We start from the raw sequence: 19346 nt of genomic DNA, 5'->3' as shown, positions 1-19346 counted from the left end.
AACATATACAATTCAATGGTATTTGGTATATAAACAGAGTTGGATGTACCACATTTTATTTGTCCATTTATTGGCTGATGAACATTTGGGTTGGTTCCATTTTTGGTTATTGTGGAAAGTGCTGCTTTGAACATTCATGCACAAATTTTTGTGTGGGCATATGTTTTCACTACTCTCAGAGATACACATAGAAGTAGAATTGCTGGGTCATGTGGTAATTCTGTTTAGCCTTTTGAGAAACCACCAAACTATTTTGCAAAGTGGCTATACCACTTTACATTCCCACCAGTAAAGTATTAGAGTTCTAATTTCTCTATGTCCTCACCAACATTTGTGATCATTTTTTCTTTTTTATTAGGGCCATCCTAGTAGGGTGTGAAGTCATATCTCAATGTAGTTTTGATTATCATTTCCTTAATAATCAATGATATTGAGTATATTTTCATGTGCTTGTTTGTCCATTTGTATATTTTTTTTCCCGCAACCCAAGTCAACTTATACTTGTTTGATCAGTCCAAATCCTAAAGTAAAACATTTCTTTGTTAGAGCAAGAACGAACATTTCACTTCAGAACAAGCTCTTGAAGAAGAAAGGAAGCTGTGTCATCAGTGAGAGAACTGCCTGCTGTCAGAAGATTTCTTGCTGATGTGTTTGAAGATTTTGGACTTCTCGACTTTCTTCATTTTCTGGTAGCCGAATCCACGACCACCTCCTCTCTTTTTAAGCTTTCCGTCATTGCTGTTCACATTCAGATCAACAAAAGGAGGCGCCTTGAAACCAAATGACAAAGCAACTTGAGGCAAGCTTAAGTTATTAACATTAAAGATCTGTTTCAGAGAACGGGAATCATATGCTCGAATGTATGATTTATATGCTTCCTGGGCGGACTTATGAAGAAAGTAGTTCTTTTCAATCAATTTTTCGAGCTGAAACTGAATGTCAGAAATTTGGGACCAGGAAAACTCAAATTCACTTAATGGAACCTTGGACTGTTTCAAGTAAGGAAGGAAACCCAGTTCTTCAGGGTGCAAAATGAGCAAGGCATGACCCCTTCCATTTAGGCCTCTGGCTGTTCTTCCCACATGATGAATGTATTCCTTGGGGTCATCTGGAGGGTCATACTGAACAATGCAGTCGACTTCAGGAATATCCAGCCCTCTAGCTGCCATGTCTGTGCACAACAATATCCCTGTATCTGCATTGCAAAACTGGAAGAATGTGATTGTACGCTTATTTTGCTTCTGCCTTCCATGGATGGCTAATACAGGCAAATCGATGTAGTTTAGCAACTTGTAGTGGTATTTCACGGACATACAAGATGAAAAGAAGACCATTAGTTTCTGCTTCTGGTTCTTCTTAAGGAATGTAAAGAGCAGGAGGAATCTCTTTTCAGAAGGACAAAGAACATATCCCTGCTCAAGACCATCCACTGTTGCATTAGCTTTATCATCATCAACACCAACATACAAAGGCTCCTTTTTCAGAGAAATCCTCGCCAAGTCTTCAACTTTTCGAGTTTGTGTGGCAGAAAAGAGCATGGTCTGTCTGCGTGTTGGCAGAAGTTTAATAATTTGCTTTAACTCCTCTTCAAACCCAACATCCAAGATACGATCAGCTTCATCAATAACCAGACACTGTAAGTTTTTATACATAAATCCTAGAGTACTCTGCATATGGTCCAGGAGACGGCCTGGTGTAGCCACAACGATGTTGATCCCATTAGCGAGTTTCTGTGCTTCAGTGGATCTGTTATTGCCACCCATTATTAATATGTATGTGTGAACATGGTGTGTCATTAGCTCTTTAAGAACACCAAAAGTCTGCATGGCCAGTTCCCTAGTAGGTGAGAGAATAACTCCTGTTCCATTCCTGGGCATAAACTTTAACTTAACAATGAGTTCCACTGTGGGGATGAGAAAGGCCAGGGTTTTGCCGCTGCCTGTTTTTGCAGCTGCGAGAAGATCCCTGCCTTCCAGAAGTGGTTTAATACTTTTATGTTGAATTTCAGTCATGTTTGTAAAGCCCATTTCTTTTATTGCCTTCCGTGTGTTCTCACTGACAAGGTTAGATAGGGAAGCATATGAAGTATCCTCAAAAGCTCCTGTCAGTCCCAGGGGCAGGCTGGGTATTTCACTGTCCTCTTTTCCATTGTCTGGCTTCTCCACTGTGGTTTATGTTTCTTCTGGAGCCTGAGCACCTTCTTCAGATTCCCCTTTGTCTTCGGTTTTTGCTTTTTTGGTATCAGGCCCATGATCATCCGCCATTTTTATCTTTTTCTTCTTCTTCTTAGATTCTGATTTGGGAGACTGCACCGCTGCTTCTCCATTGGTTAATACAGTAGATTTCTTGGGGGATATTTCAACTTCTACATTTTCCACTTTTTCTTTAGATCTATCTCCATTTTGTGCTTCTGACAAGTTCTTACTCATAGACCGCTTTAGGGATTTTTTAACTTTTCCACTTCCCACTGTTTCTTCAGATTTGTCTCTATTTTGGGCTTCTGATAAGCCTAATTTCATAGATTGTTTTAAGGATTTTTTTTTAACTTTTCTACTTCCTACTGTTTCTTCAGATCTATCTCCATTTTGGGCTTCTGATAAACCTGCCTTCATAGATTGTTTTAAGGATTTTTTAATTTTTCCACTTCCGATGTTTCTTCAGAGACATCTCCATTTTGAGTTTCTGATAGGCTCGCATTCCAGGCTCCCCGTAGCTTTAGGTTTCACTGCCGCAATTTGAGGATCCGCTTCTCGATCTTCTTGTGCAGGAGTTTCATCGGTAGATGATACATGTTGCTGGAAGGCCTTCACAGCAGTGCTACAGCCGAGCTTCTCATCTCCTGGATTACGTTACTTCCTCTCCCCATTTGTACATTTCTTTGGAGAAATGTCTATTCAGAGCCTTTGCCCACTTTTAAATTAGATTACTTGTCCTTTTATTATTGAATTTTGTGTTCTTTACATATTCTAGATGCAAGCTGTTTGTCAGACATACGGTTTGCAAATATTTTCTGCCATTCTGTGGGTTTTCACTTTCTTGGTGATATTGCTTGTAACCCAAAAGTTTTTTAATTTTGATGTAATCTAATTTATCCATTTCTCTCTTTTGTCACATGTGCTTTTGGTGTCTCATTTTGAAAACCATTCCTTAGCTCAAATCCATGAAGATTTATTTACTCCTAGGTTTTCATCTAATTGTTTTATAGCTTTAGTTCTTGCACTTAGTTCTATGATCTACTTCAACACAATTTTTCTGTAAGACATGAGAGAAGAGGCCGACTTCATTCCCTCATGTGCAGCGATCCAGTTGCCCCAGCACGATTTGTTGAAATGACTATTCATTCCTCATTGAAGTATCTTGCCACTCTTGTCCAAAATCAACCAACCGTGCCAGGCCTTCTTAATGCCTAAGCTCAAAAGACACAGATGTCAATGACCTTGAATTATATTTGTTAAAGCCACCCAACACATGTCAGACTCAAGGGGAGGGGACACATGTACCACCTCTTCATGCAAAGAATAATACGCACATAGAGGAAGAGGTGGAGATGTTTGGGGCCATCTTTGGAGACCAGCTACCATACAGCTTTACTTTAATTAGTCAGCTGAAAGGCAATTCCAATACGTATAGCTCATTCACGGTTTTACGTTTTCTCTTCCTCATTTATTTAACATTTTTTTACTATATTTAAAAGTGTAGAAGGATTTTAAAAGCATGAGATCTAAAGACAAACATAGCTCCAAACCCTAACTCTGCACTCTGGTTAGCTATGTGACTCTGCTTTCCCAGGTGTACAACAGGGACAATAACGGTGCCTCCTTAGCGAGCTGCTGGGTAGCTTCAGTGTGATAATGCGTGAAGTGCTTCAGGCCTAGTGCCAGCACACAGAAACACTGAATATACTTCAGCCACGGTGATATGATGGTGAAGACGAAGAGGGTGATGATGATAAAAGTTTTCTAGCCATTTACTTCATCAAGTCAAACGCCTTTCTTTTTGGCAAAAATGAATTAAGATTGTGTGTGTGTATTACTATAGGCAAGAGTAACAGTTCCATTGTAATGAGTCATCAGAAATGTGTATGACGCTCTGAAACTCTTGGATTTTATGGAACAAATTCAATTTGAGTCAAAATTGTCCTGTGCTGGCCTATAACCATGACATCAAGTCGCAGGCCTTGTGAGGTGTTAGGCATTAATGACACTCACCTCCGTCAAGTACTTGCCAGATGGTGATCATGCATGTGAGCTGATTTCAACCTTTCCTGCATACACGTGAGTCAGATTTCCCAGACTCTCTTTAACCCAGGGGAAGGCAGCATTACAATAGAAGGAACTGCTACATTTAGGGGCCAAAACAGGAATAGAAATAAACTGATTGCGATCTCCTTGTACATTGAAAAAAAAAATTCAGAAGAGCTGAAAAGGTCCTATATAACGTGGGAACATATGTGAATGGGATACAAGGGTACAAGCCAGGGGGAGGGAGGGAGTCAAAATGCCCCACGGGCTTTTAGACCAAAAACTTGTTAGATTTTTAGAGAGAAAGCTTTTTTAAAAGATATGTGTGAATATGATAAATTATTTTAAAAAGCAAAACATAAAGCTCCATATACACCATAACTATTAAAAATTAAAAATCCATTCACCCAAATATTAAAAGTGCTGTTTACCCCTGGGCATAACTTATCATTTTTCTTCTCTCTTAATGGAATTCTCTATTACTTAAATTATTCCCCAGGGTGTATTTGGTTTGTAACAGGGGGAAACGTTATCAATAAAAAAGTTGTATGAAGGTTATGTTTAACCAGACAACTTGTTGCTCATAAAATACTTATATTCCCAATATAATAAAATGGCCCCAATATACAAATTACATATTTAGATGCATAACATTGATTTCCATAATTAGCAAGCAAGTATTAATCAGGGAGAAATGCTTTCATGAGCATTGGTAATTCCTGAGTACTACGCTACTATCAATAGAACAGATGTTATAGTGACAAATTAACATAATTTTCATAACAATTAGGTTTGGAACTAGGAAACAGAAAGCTGTTCAGGTAATATTTATGAGTAAAAATATTACATACTGAAAAAAGGTAAGGGACAGAGAGAAAAAATAGCATTTCACACTCTTTGCCAACAAATATCTAATTCCCTTCCTTCACTTGTTTCCCTGAATTGAACATACTCATTTTTGTCTTTATTCCTTACTCAGGCTGTTCCCCCATATCTTCCTTCCTTCCTTTTCCTGGAGAAATCCAAACTAGTCTTCAAAAAAAAAAAAAGGGGGGGCTCATAGTACCATGATACAAGTTGTTCAGTGCACCAGGGAACCTGGCTTCAGGGAAAAACAAGGGCCACAATCCAGCCCCTGCTCCTCAAGAGCTGGTCTTGTATGGAGAGGAGGTGCTGCACCACCTGAAGGCCAGGTCACCTGGAGCCTGGTTCTCATTGTAGAGAGGTGCTAAGTGAGAGAGTTGGGCTCTGCCTTAAAGGCTGGATTAAGTACTAACCCCTCTTTGAAAGTGTTCCAACTGAAGAGCCATCAATACAGATCTCTGTCTTTTTTGAACTTAAAGTCCGCACCAGAGTTTATATGTCCTCTCAATTTTTAATGTACTATATTTACCCCTCCACCTAAACTAAAACTTCTGAAAGCTTGACACCACATCTTAAATGCTTTTATTTCTTAGAAAACCAAGCTCTGGGAGGGGGTATATATTAGGCACTTGATAAATATTTGTTCAGCAACTGCCTGGAAACTAAGAAGACCTCAAGCAACAGAAATGGAGAGTGGTATTAGTCTTTTGAAGGATAAAGCCCTACCTCTTTGCTTGCTATTTTAAATGTGCTAGAAGCAAGAACTTTGTAGTGCTGGTTTTAAGCTCTGAAGAGACTGATATTCTGGAACCTAAATTGTAATTTTCACATTCCCTGCGGTTTTGAGTGTTTCTGTATTAAACATTTTCAGAATTTGAATCAGCTGTAGATAGAAGCTGAGTGCGGAGTCCAAGTCAACGGCCGTCCTAAAAGGCTATATTCAACGACAGTTTCATAACTGTGAAACTGCTCAAGGAGAGGCACCAAACATTTTTACGATGAATTCAAAACAATTCAAATGTCTGTGAACCTTTTCAAACAACTCTCAAGGGAAGCTGGGTTCTCAAACACATTATAAAAACTCTTTTGAAAAGAATGGTTATTATTTATTTTTGGATGCTCCCATAATTACTAGAAAATAGGAGGATTTATTGTCGGAAACAAGGAAAGAAAGGGAGCTAAAGAAAAAAGTTGAGGAGAGGCAAGATGAAGTAATGAAGAAAAATGGAAAACAATACCAACTAAGGAAACTATATTTAAAAGAGGTTAAAAAACAGACTGATTAACAAGTGAACACAATGACAAGCAAGTTAGAGGGCTGGTGACAGTAGAGCTGCTCTGTCCTGCATATTTGTGGACATAGTGTGAAAGAGAAGGGAGACAGTCCCTGCAATTTTTTTTTTTTAAACCAAGGTCTTACATTGTACAGTCATAAGACTACCTCTCTTAAAACAGATTTAAAATCACAGCCTTGAGATGTTTATGGTCAACTGATTTTTGACAAAGTGCCAAGGCCATCCAATGGAAAAAGAATAGTCTTTTCAACAAATGGTGCTGGGACTATTAGAGTCACATGCAAAATAATGAAGCTGGATCCTTACCTCATGCCCTACACAAAAAAAATAGCCCCAGATATGTTAAAGACCTAAATGTAAGAGATAAAACCACAAATCTTTTATAAGAAAACATAAGGATAAATCTTTATAATCTTGGATTTGACAAAGGATGATTAGATATGACACTAAATGCACACTGGACAAAATAAGTAAGTAAATAAATAGGACTACATCAAAACTTAAAAATTTTATGCTTCAAAGATACTGGCAAAAAAGTGAAATGACCACTCACAGGATAGGAGAAAATATCAGCAAATCTTATGTCTGATCATGGATTTGCATCCAGAAGATACAAAGAACACTTAAAGCTCAATACTAAAAAGACAAGCCACTCAATGTCACAGTGGGCAAATGTTCCACAAGACTAAATAACATACACAAATGGCTAATAAGCAAAGAGAAAGACACTAAGCATCATTAGTCACCGGGGACCTGCAAATCAAAAGCACCACCACTTCACACTCACTATCCAGTGGGGAAGCAAATATTAAACACCTATGTGCAAGGCTAATAAACACTAAAACAGAGCAAGAAGTATATATAGCATGAAAGGGAAGCAAGGAATGAAAGGCCCAAGTCTACCAGGGGGAGCTTTGAAGCTCCAGGTTAAGAAGAATTGGGAGCGGGCTGGGAGAGACTGTGAGGAGACAGAGGCTTAAGGAGCAGCCAGTACAAGTGCCCTGCATAAGGAGATGAGGGAAGCAGTTTGGTGACGCATAGGGGCCCCCGGGGTGGGGGTGGGAGGGATCACACAGTAGAAGGAGATAAGATTGGAAGAGGGTCAGCCATTAGGTCTTCAGAGCCTGAGTTCCAGAGTGTCAGTGAGGATAACAAAGGTGACACACAATGGTCCTTTGGTAGGATAAAGATCAGTCCCTTTTCTTTTTATTAAGGCAACTGTGAGTTCAGCTCAACAGCTGTATGAACACTTAACCCCGTCTTCCGGCTGGTTACCAGATATACATAGAAGGAGTCAAGGTTCCTACTCTGGAAACCAAGAGGAAGCAAGGTAAATAACATTTTTGAAAGCTGGAAACTGCTCTGATACAACTTTGATTTCGCCCACCTGCTGGAAAGCAGTGGCGCATCATCAGGACCGAAGGACCAATGCTGAGCTTAGTCTAGAGGAAATGGGATAAAGAAACACTCCACAAGCTGCTGTTCCCATGGATGCTAACCGCCTCTCAGCTGTCTCTTACCACGGACCAGTGAAATGTGATGGAAAGGTCAGACTTCAGTCCTTCTGAATCTGTCTGTGCTACAGGAAGGAACTATAAGGAGTACAAAACAATACCCCGGTGCCACGCCAGAGGAATCTGGAAGTGAGCTGGTTGATTACCATCTCTTCCGCTCTCGCCTATTAGCACGAACAGTTTCAGAAGGACAGCAGCAATAGGAGGCAGTCTTGGGTTTGACTCTGAACTGTGATGTCAAATGGGCTCTATAATCCTGAGTTTGTTCTGTATGTAGTAAGAATAATAATGCTTATCTCATAGGTGCTGTGCAAATTAGAGCTAATCTGTATAACACATCCAGAGTATCACGTGGCACAAAGTAGATGTGAACAAAAGATATGTACAGCTACGCACACATGTGCATGTGCGCGTTCACGCGCGCACACACACACACACACTCCTGAGAGCTGACCCTTGTCAACACTTGTCTATCCTTGTCAGGTTGGGCAATAGTCCAAACCAGCCAGAAGAACAAATTGCAAGACTCTTGGAAAGGAGATGCCATTCAAGTGATGGGTGAAACATAAAAAAGCCAGAGAAGCTCAGTTTCTTAAAAGGATCCTTTATATTCCAGAGAATGCTAATGCTGATGCAAAAGTTAATTTTACTTAGGATGTTAAACCATGGTAGAATACAGAGGGCAATTTTTAAAAAACACTATTTGGGTGGTGGTTCCCTAGGTGTGTTCAGTGTATGAAAGTTTATTGAACTGCACATGTACGATATGGGTACTTTATATGTATTACACTTCAATAAATTTAACTTTATAGCGAAAGCTGAACTACAAATTTAACATTCATAAAGTTAGAAATGTTATCTGGATTTTCTTTCTTTCTGACTGAGAGACTCTTTTGTTAGGGGCTCTGAAATTACTAAATGCTTTTTGTCACTTTGGTGCTTTTTTTCCATTTGGTGGAACAATGCCTTTGCTTACACTCCCCGGCTCTGTGTGAAAAAAAAACATAATTAAGTAGGGGTGCTTTCATTTAGCAAACAAAGCAAGAAAAACAACATAGCAACCACACTTCTTGGAACCATCTCTGCCTGTAAAGACAAAGCCACTTACCCAGGGAGCCTCACACAAAGCTTGAAAAAAATGGAAGAATACCCAACCCCTTCCTTGAAAACTCCAAGCCCACCTCCCATTTGTATCGCTCATACAAGACCCATTTTTACTTTGTTTCAGTATCTGCCTCTTCTCTCCAAGGTCCTCCCCCTTTGCTACTTCTGTGTTATTTTTTCCCTCTTTGTTGCAGAATGTTTGGGGAAGCCTCCCCCATCCTATCCCCCAAGACCCACTCACTCTAGAATCTCAACACTTAACAACAAACAAGAGCCATTTCCTTTAGAAAAGACTCTGGGTTCTTAATCTCTTCCAGATGGAATAAAATGACCCTTGATGTAAACTAGTCATTGGACTCAAAGAATGCTAGAGATGGTATTCAAGTCTACAGGTTCGCTCAGGGAATTCACATTTTTAATTTTTAACGCCAACTCTGGGAGAGTACAGAGTCTGCAGTATGAGGCACTTGTGGCCAGGAGGACTCTTTAGCAACTGGAGATTTCAAGCACATTACTTAGCCTGTCTCAAATTCACCTTCTTCACTTGTAAATTGATGGTGAAAATTTCTCCATCTGACAGGTATAGGAAGAATTAAAATAATAATAATCTGTGAAAACTACTTAGGATGGTGCCTTGAGCTCAGAAGTGCTCAGTAAATAATGGCTATGCTTATAATTCTTATCTTTTGAATGTTTATCATCAGAACCTACAATGAGTAAATACAATCAGACAATATACTACTGGTTTTACTCAATTTTGAACATTCTATAGGTTAGGAAAAAAGGGCCTGTCTGTTGACTTCTTTCCTAAATAAGAATGATCGTGCATCCACGTATTTATTCATCTCTTTTTAAAATTTTTATTTATTTTTAGAAAGAGGGGAAGGGAAGCAGAAAGAGAGGGAAAGAAATATCAATGTGTGGTTGCATCTCGCATACCCCCTACTACGGACCTCACCTGCAACCCAGGCATGTGCTCTGACTGGAAATTGAACCAGTGACCCTTTGGTTCGCAGGCCAGCACTTAGTCCACTGAGCCACTCCAGCTAGGGCTCTATTCATCTCTTCAACAAACAGTTCCTGTATGCTGGACATTGAGGCTCCAAAGTTGTGTGTGGTCTCAGGTCAGGACATCAGAGACCTTGTACTCTAGTTGGAGAGACTGAAACATCACCAAAAGCACCTTGGAGAGATGGCCACTCTGGTTGCTAGGCCAGAACCTGTTAGAATGTACTGGAACATGGAGGACCTAAGCCAAGGCCTATGCTGGAGCAAACAAGGTAGTCACTGGCTAAATACCTAACCACGATTATCCATTATCAGAGCAATTGAGGCAGAGCTGTAGGCATCCTGCTGGAAACAGGCTGAATGCTCACTGCCCCTCCCCTCTCCCTCGAGGTTTCCCCAGGGGCAAGGCCCATAAATCACTGAATCAGCCATCCCTGACCAGAGGACACTGTCTTGCAAACACCTACATTCAGGACACCTCACCCTTAAAAACCCTTCTACCCTGCCCCTTGCTGTTGCAGTCTGCTTGGACTCAGCCCACCTGATCACAGGGTCCCACCCTGAATAAAAGCCCTTAATTGCACCTTTTTGGTGCCCAGTCCTTTCTTAGCCGCCTCGGTCCTTTCATAGCCACCTCGGCTACCTAACAGGACCCAAGGTAACACAGGAACAGAGAGGGAGACAAAATAATTAGTTGCAATCCAACTACACTCCATACTCATACAACAGTGGCTGCTGAGAGTGCCCTGTGCCAGTCCTAAGCACCATGCCGCACCTGGTGCGCTCTCAGAAAAACAGCGAGAGCAAGTGACTTTTCCACTGACTCTCTGTGGCCCTTTCTGCCTTCCTCTCCACTCAAGAGAGGACACAACTCATGTCAGTTCCCAGGCAGACCTCATGGGTTCCCAGCAGGAAATAACAGGAATGTGCAAACGGGCTTATGAAAGGTAGTTTATAAAGCTCCCAGATGGGCATATGGTGGTGATTATTAACAACTTTAGGTTTAGGGCTAGAGGGCAGTTTCCAGAGCCTAAACCAGATAGATACATGTAAGGAAAGGGCTGCTTAACAGGAGCTCTGGCCTTCGACAGCTGGGAAGGAGCAGAGAAATAAATACTCAGCCCTTACTGGTCTCCCTCTTACCTACTTGCTGCTAGTGCCTCCCGTTGACCTAGTCATTTGCAATGGAGGCCAATGCAGTCCACATACATCAGCCTGCCAGGGCCCATGGCGGGTGGGAAAAGGGTAGAGAATGGATCTGGAAAACAGACATACTCTGCAACTTATCATGCTGAATATAATTCTAGCGCATAAAGACACGTTTTTTTACACAGCTTGGGTAACACAAGGGTACCTTGCCTACATGCATTTTCCCTACATATCAGAAACATAATATGCCCTGCTTTTGATGAGAGTCCATGCAGTTTGATCTCATTTAGTCCTGAGAAACGTACTATGCCTTTCCCCTCCCCCGCCATTTTACAGATGAAAAACAATCAGAACGGCTGAATGTCTCTGTGAGTGGCGGGGAAGAACTCGGATGCATGCCTCTGCATCTCCAGAAATCTTAAATGGGGTTTCCAGTCTACCCACTTGAAAGTAACTACAGAGAGAGATGGGCAAAAATCGATGTTACAGACACTTGCTTCGTAGCCTTGCAATGACACAGGATTAGGAAGCCTTGGCAGAAGCAGCCAGCACCGTCAGTCTCCCTCAGTGAATCCAGTCTGCTGTAGAGGTGGCAGTGTGTTTACCCTGAAGTTAAGGTGTTTCTAAATAAGCAACCAGAACTAGAAATCCTTAGGTGACAACGTGGGGCTGATGACTTCTGACAAGCACAGCTGACCGGCCACCTGCTCTGCATGCACACAAAGCTCTAATATTATTGCCGCATATTGTGTAGGAAGGGGAGGGTGGTATTGTCAAGAAACAGTTAGGAGAATGTGATTTTCACAACCAGACCCAAGGACTTAGCAAGAGCCAGGAGAACGCTTTTTTTTCAGGCCCATTAAAAAAATCTATTAATTATTGCCCTGGCTGATGGGGCTCAGGGGATTGAGCACCAGCCTATGAATAAAAGGGTCGCCAGTTTGATTCCCAGTCAGGGAACATGCCTGGGTTGTGGGCCAGGTCCCCAGTGGGGGGGAGCACGTGAGAGGCAAACATACATTGGTGTTTCCCTCCTTCTCTTTCTCCGTCCCTTCCCCTCTCTCGAAAAATAAATAAATAAAATCTTTTTAAAAATCTATGAATTATTATTTAGTGGTGTTCATTATTGCTGTTGCCTGTATTGAAGCTATAGGATATATGCAGACCGAAAAAATAGGTAATTTAAGATCACGGGCTTAGGAACTGGAAACCGGATTCGAAAGGTTCCCCATGCTTTCTGGCTGTGTGAGGCTAAGCAAGTTCATTCACCTCTCTCGTTTCAATTTCCTTATTTGCCAAAGGGAAAGTAACAGTATTTATCCCATTGGTTTACAATGGCACTTTAATAAGACAACACATGTATTGATACAATAAAGTGCTTGGTACACAATAAGCATCAATGATGCCCTACGGTTGTTGCTTCCATCATCATCATCAGAATCTTCAGGTTTATTCCGCAGTCCCTTCAACTGTGGTTGAAGGAAAAAAACCACAGGCCCCAAATCTAGATTAAATACCTGATCTACCTGTAGTTTCAACCTCTCCCAGAACCATCATCTTAATCAGCCAGTGCGGGACTTTCTGGTCAAGCACCAACAACGTATCGCAGGGTCCTCTCCATCCCCCACAGAAAGAAGAGGCAATCTGCATGATAAAAACCCTTCTTTTTCCCCAAAGAAGAGAGGTCCTGCTCCAACTAATCCTTTCTTTTCTTTCCCTAACAGCTCCCTTGCTCCACCCTTCTTCCAATTAAAAAAACCTTCCATTTTGTACAATGCTTCTAATGGCTGGATGCTGCCCAATTTGTGACTCGCTTAATAAAGCCAATTAGATTTTCCCATTTACTCAGCTGAATTTTGTTTTTTAACATTCCTTTGCACATACAATGAAACCACATACATTTTTGTTCTAAAGTTGTTAAACACCCAGTGAGAAGAGATGATCGTCCTTTAATTTACTCATTTTGTTTTATTTGTTAGGAGATAATTCTCCATGGGTCTCTCTCATCTCTTCCCATCCTGCAAGAAGAAGCATGACAATTTATGTTCTAGACTATCGTTTCGAAACTGTTTGCATAAAGAATAGACTGGGAAGATAAAGGTAGCATCTCCCCTCTGGAACAAAGGGGCAGATCTGCTTATGGTCTGTTATAATATAGATAATGTCTCCTTCTGAGCCAGAGAGCAGGTCTGCTTGAACACTATTACAAAAGATTCAGGTTCCTCAAGCTTGGGATGCCTCTTCTGTAACCCAACCTAGGCGGGTACTATCTGGGCCTGGTTGTAGTGTTCTGTGGGAACCAAGGCTTGGGGAACTGGTTCCAGAAAATGATGATACTCTAGTTATTACCACTGCTAAAGGTAATAAACTGTCCTTTGTCCCTAATCCGGGGGTCTTATGTCTTCTGCTAGCACACATGAAATAAATGATGGCCGACATATTTGTTCTCTTGCAAGTAGGATAAACTCTCAAGACATTGAACAATTCTTGGAATTCATTATGCTGTATCATGGTCAACCCCTGTCATCCAGATAAGTGGCTGCAAAAGGTAACAACTTTTAACTCACTTACATTGCAATCTTTGGACACTCATTAAATAAACGGAGAAGGCAGGAGCTGTTTATTGCAAGATTCTATGAAGCTACTAATTAAGTGGGCAGCACAGGTAAGCTGTGAAAACGTTGTATATAACACATCAGAAAATATTTTTATTAAAGTTTGCAAAATAATTAAAACCTATTTTGCACATAAAATTCGAATCAATTTGCAGAACTTGGGATCTCAGTCTGAAAAAATACATTTTATACCAGAGATGGAGCAAGATGGAGTCAAAAGCTTGGAGACCTTTTTTTTAACTCCAGCTTCAGGATTTAGGGTGACGTCATTCATTAAACCTCTCTCCAGCTCATGCCCCGCATCTCTGCCATGAGATTGATTGTGCCTGCTGGGCATAGCTCGCAAAGGACCAAACATGTTACTGTATAAGATGCTTTGTAAACTCTGAAGAGGAAAGACAAAGGTACACCTCTGGCTGTCGCTGCTTGTCATGAAAAGCAAGCTCTCCGCAGCGCTGTCACGGTAGGAGCTCAGCAGCTCTTAGCCATCCCAGCCTGCAGAGCCCTTTGTTCATTCAGCAAATATTTATTGTGCCAGGCACTGGGAGGGAACAGGAAAAAGGTCCCAGGGGCACGTGGTAGAGAAACCTCTGATAAGATAAAACCCGCAAAAGGGCCTTTCCCCTTTGGATATCATTTGCCCCTTATATTTCTCTTCTGTCTATGGACAAGAGGATATAAAGAAAGCAGGAGGAACTGGACAGAGATTGAATGTCGTACAGGCATTTAAACTAATTCTTCAATCAGGTCTACACTCTTAGACCGAAAAAATAGACTTCTAGGGGATGGGGAGAGAAACTCCTGCTGTTGAGAAAACCAAAATCCCTTTCAATAAAAAGCTAAACTAATGCTTTTATGAACCAGACCTGGAAGGGATTTAACTCCATGTAAGACTGCAGCTAAATGAGAACTGAGAAATCGCCTAGATCTGTGTCTGAATGAGATCAAGATTAGTTTAAAATGTGCATTTCAATGATTAGTTTTAGTAAGAAATGTCCAAATTATACCTCTAACTTGTATTCTTTTATAGCTAATTCTGTTTATCACTCTACAGAACACTTAAAAATCCTTACTCCATTCTTAAAGAGGTCTATTTTGCTAACTGTTGAAAGATAATCAAGCTTCGTAGTTTGGTACATGCACCTAAAATACCTACCACCATGAGAAGGGAGTGTACACAGATTCAATGTTTTTCTTTTAAGTTACACGTATTTATCCTGCTTACAAAGGTTTTACTTGAAAACAAAAAACTGTACTGTTTGGGAGAATGTGCATTATGTGTAAGTGCTGTGTGTCTGGTGCGTTTGTGCTCATGCAAAATTCAGTGGGAACCGGTGAGCGCTCCTGGAGAATTGTCACGCCTTGGTCTCCGCATCTTCAGTCCCGAGTGAAGGTTTAATGAAACCTTGTTGATGGGAAGTGCACTGTGCCCTGGATGCGCCCAGACGAATTCCTCAAAATGACAAAGTCTGGGCCCTGACCCAGGAGCACATGCCCCCCTCTCTCTCACACTCCCTGCGAGCTGGCAGCAGGGGGTAAGCAAAAGGATGCAGTCACGCTGAGGTCAGCCCTGTCCTATGTGCTTATAAAAGCAGCTCATTTACTGCCCACAACTAGCCTATGAGGTTGATACGATCCATCTCTCCATTTACTAGAGGGGCAAATGGAGGCGAAGCCACATTCCCAAAAGGCCAGAGCCAGGATTCACATCCAGAGAGCTGGGCTCCTGAACTCCTCACAGCCACGCTAGGCTAAAGGTTAAAATAATATAAAAACAACAGGTACCGTTTATTTATGTTGTTGTTGACTACTCAAATAGTGGCAGCTAACATTTCTTGGTCTCTTGCGCTGAGTCAAGCGCTGTGATTGCACAGACCATGTTTTATTTAACCCTCCCAATGGCCTTTCCATGTGGGTCCCAGTCTTATCTCCTTTCAAGACCACAGGCCAGAGAGGTTCTACTCCAGGTCACAGAGCAGGCAAGTTTGTGAGGCTGTGCCTGGAGGACAGGTCATACTGAACACAAGGCCAGCGAGAGGTGGAGTGAACTAGGGAAAGAGGGGAGGGTCATATGAAGAATGCCGCTTCTCTACACCCTGCTCTGGCTTCAGTGGCTTCCCATTAAACTTAAAATAAAATCCTCAATTCATATCACGGCCTTAAGGGTCCTCTATGATCTGGCCCTAACTCATCTCCCACTCTTCTCCCATACTTCCTACCCTCTCCGGACACTCTGGCCTCCTCCTTGACAAAAAATAGACAAGCATACTCCTGCCTCCAAGCCTTTGCCTTTGTGTGTCCCCTGTCTGGGATGCCCTCTTACCAGATATCAGCAAGGCTCACTTTATTCAAATGTCACCTTTTCCGGGATGTCTTCCCCAACCCTCCTACCTACAATTCCTCAGCACCTTCAGCCAGTCTTTTTTTTCCTTCCAGCACAAAAACCACATATCCCACTATATTCCTCTTCATGTGATACCCATTTAACATCTGCCTCTTTTCTGAGAGTGTGAGCCCCATGGGGGCAGAGGCTTTGTCTGTCTTCAGTTCAGGGCAAACTTCCAGAGCCTATAATGCATGTAGTAAGGGCTCGGTGAATTTTTGTTGTATAATTAATGAATTAATAAATGGCCTGAAGGCGGAGAGGAGCCTTGGGTGGTCCAGAGGTACACAGTTCAGTGTGAATGACACATAGGATGGAAGGGGAGAAACAACAGAAAGTGGAGCCGGAGAAAGTCTGTTTTCTAGAAGGTATGACAACTCTCTTTATCTTTTCTTATTTTGGTCTTGCCATCATACCCATTACCCATCCGATCACCAAGAATAGTTCTGTATCTGATATTTTCAGTTATTGCTAACCTCAGTTTCCACTGTATGGTTATCCAGGTCTCAGGAGATAAACTGTAGCTAGAGAAGAGTGTTATTACTGAACTCCCTGGCTTCCTTTCTTGGAAGTGACATGTATGTTTTTGACAACACAATCTTATGCAGGGGTGTCCAACCCACGGCCAGTGGGTGGCATGCAACCCAGAATGGCTATGAATGTGGCCCATCACAAAATCGTAAATTTACTTAAAACATAATGAGAATTTTTTGTGATCATGGATTACAATGTATTTAATGTGTGGCCCAAGAAAACTCTTCTTTTTTCAGTGTGGCCCAGAGACACCAAAAGGTTGGATATCCCTGGAAGGGACCACCATGGTAATCCAAATACCTAACACCTCCTAGAACTTTCCAAAAGGAACTAAGAAAGTAAAGTAAAAACAACGGCAACAAAACATGTATACATGTCAGGTAGACAATAGAAGTATCTATGGGTCCCTTCCATTCAAATTCATGTGAGTCAGAGAGATGAGGGTTTCTCTATACTTCAATACAGAAAGCAAGTGATAGGCGCACTAGTACATACTAAGCATTAAGTGGTTGGAAAATCCCAGCTTGAAAAACAGAGATGAACAAACCTGGATAGAGGCAGGATACAAGAGGGACAGAATCTAGGGCGGTCATACTACCATGTTAATGACCAAATGGTTTTCATTGGTGGGGTCTAGCAACAAACAAGAGTTACTGAGCTAAATACTTAAGTACTTGATACAATTTACTCTGTAATTCCCACAAAGAACTACACACCTTGGAGGAAGGTACTTTCACTACTCTCATGTTAAAAAAGAGGACATTGAGCCCTAGCTGGTGTGGGACAGTAGATTGAGTGCCCACCTGCGAACTAAGGGGTCGCAGGTTCTTTTCCCAACGTAGGACACGTGTCTGGATCGTGGGCCAGGTCCCCACAGAATGGGGCGCGCGAGAGGCAACCACACATTGACATTTTTCTCCCTTTCTTTCTCCCTCCCTTCTCCTCTCTAAAAATAAATAAATAAAATCTTTAAAAAAAGAAAAAGAGGACCTTGAGGTTTACAGGGCTAAGACGACAGGGCTAGAACTCAACCCTGTCTAGCTCTTACCCGTCATGCTACTTGATCTGACCACCTGGGTCCTCTCCCCAACATACCAATTCACCCACGAGAGAGTAGGCTCTTTTCTGTGATAATACACTATTTCAGCTCCCTGAAACCTTGAAAGGCAACCAGAGTTAAGGAGTGGGTGCCATTGCTCCTGCACTTCTTTCTTTTACGGTTGCCCAGAGAAACAAATAAACAAACAAACAAACAAGGAAGGTAGGATGGAATAGGAACCACAGAGAGCAGGTCAGCTCAGAGGACACTGGGGAGATTTAAGATCCATCGAACGAATACTCCTGGGGGACAGATATTCATTTCTCAAAGAGCTGAGAGATTTTTCCTCTTAGATCACCCTGTTATCTGAAGTTCTCTCCCTGCTCATTTCTTGACCTCAACTTGAACTTCCACCTCGCTTGACACTGCTTCTCTAGACATTTACAAGACTGAACCTCCAACTTATACAACAGTATTTCATCATTTGATGGCAAACATCAAGCTCTAGCCTTTTGTTTTTACTTCTGGGGTTTTGTTAAATCGACTTACATATAGAAAATACTATTTAAATACATTCTTTATTAAGAATCTTATGAAACTGACTTGATTTCTGGCAAAGAGAAAAGCAAACGAGTGATAAAATTTTCTCATTATTAAAGGAACAGTTATGTAACCATCCCACATGGAAGAGCCAGGCTGAAGTCAAAATGATAAAAAGACTAAAATAGCCCTGCTTTTCTCTACAAGTGGAGGTTACAATGGGGGATTTCATGGGTAACATACTTCTCATATAGCCTCTGTCCTCTCATGAAGGCCTTCACTTCGTTGTCCAATGGGAAGGTGCCGTCATCCTTCCTAAAGCGGTAGAAGAGTTTGACATCCTTGAATTCCTTGTGCTCATCACACACTGAAACACAATATACAGAGAGGGGCAAATAAGAAAAATAAAACAAACTCATGTAATTGCTCAAATGAACTAAAACGCTAATTGAGATTACTACCTAGTTTCTCAAGCACGCTACTCTATGATTTAATAGATGTAGAATATTTAGCACAGTACCTGGAATAGAGTAAGTGCTCAGAATTATTAGCTGTCCTATCATGTCATCATCATCATCATTATCTATTAAAAGGGTCACAAATTCCATTCCTCATTCATTCCATAAACTCTGCTTGAGCATGCTATTGGGGTAGGCATCAACCACAAAGAATGTAAAATCTAGCGCAATAAAGAGACATGTCAACAAGGTAATTAAAATATGGTGTGATGAGGCTATGAAAAATGTGAGAAGATACTGGAAGGTCAAAGGAGGAGCATGCAGTACAGTAGCTTTGGGGACTGGATGTTTCTCTGTAAAGTTTGCAGGTAAGTGGAGACCTGAACAATGAGCAGCAATTGGGCATTCTGGCCCAAGAGAAAAAGAACATGGGAAAGATCTTGGCCAGGGTTAGAGATTTCAAGGAGATGTGTTCATGATGATCCAGTGCACCCTTGAGAGTAGCAGCAGAAAGCTGGAAACCACCTAAATGTTCATGGAGCAATGCAGGACGGCACAATTGCACACGGCATGCGTGGCAGTGAAAATGAGAAAGCAGGAGA

General features: G+C 41.5%; 1 protein-coding gene and 1 pseudogene across 2 annotated transcripts in view; both read right to left on the bottom strand.

Annotated features, from left to right (window-relative positions):
* Window positions 1–19346, bottom strand: part of DEPTOR (DEP domain containing MTOR interacting protein) — a 119208-nt gene that overhangs the window by 62130 nt on the left and 37732 nt on the right. For both annotated transcript variants that reach the window (XR_008530577.1, XM_054590438.1), the window contains exon 3: window positions 18530–18653. Coding sequence is in view for 1 of the 2 variants with exons in the window: in XM_054590438.1 (XP_054446413.1) it covers window positions 18530–18653 (124 nt within the window). In the remaining variant the exon portion in view is untranslated. The remainder of the gene's footprint in view (window positions 1–18529; window positions 18654–19346) is intronic.
* LOC129084299 (ATP-dependent RNA helicase DDX18-like) lies at window positions 454–3503 on the bottom strand (annotated as a pseudogene).

The sequence above is a fragment of the Pteronotus mesoamericanus genome, unplaced genomic scaffold (genome assembly GCF_021234165.1).
Source record: "Pteronotus mesoamericanus isolate MK-2021 breed Mesoamerican mustached bat unplaced genomic scaffold, CSHL_Meso_final scaffold_174, whole genome shotgun sequence".
Classification (NCBI taxonomy): Eukaryota; Metazoa; Chordata; class Mammalia; order Chiroptera; family Mormoopidae; genus Pteronotus; species Pteronotus mesoamericanus.
This window is presented reverse-complemented; position numbering and strand designations above follow the sequence as displayed.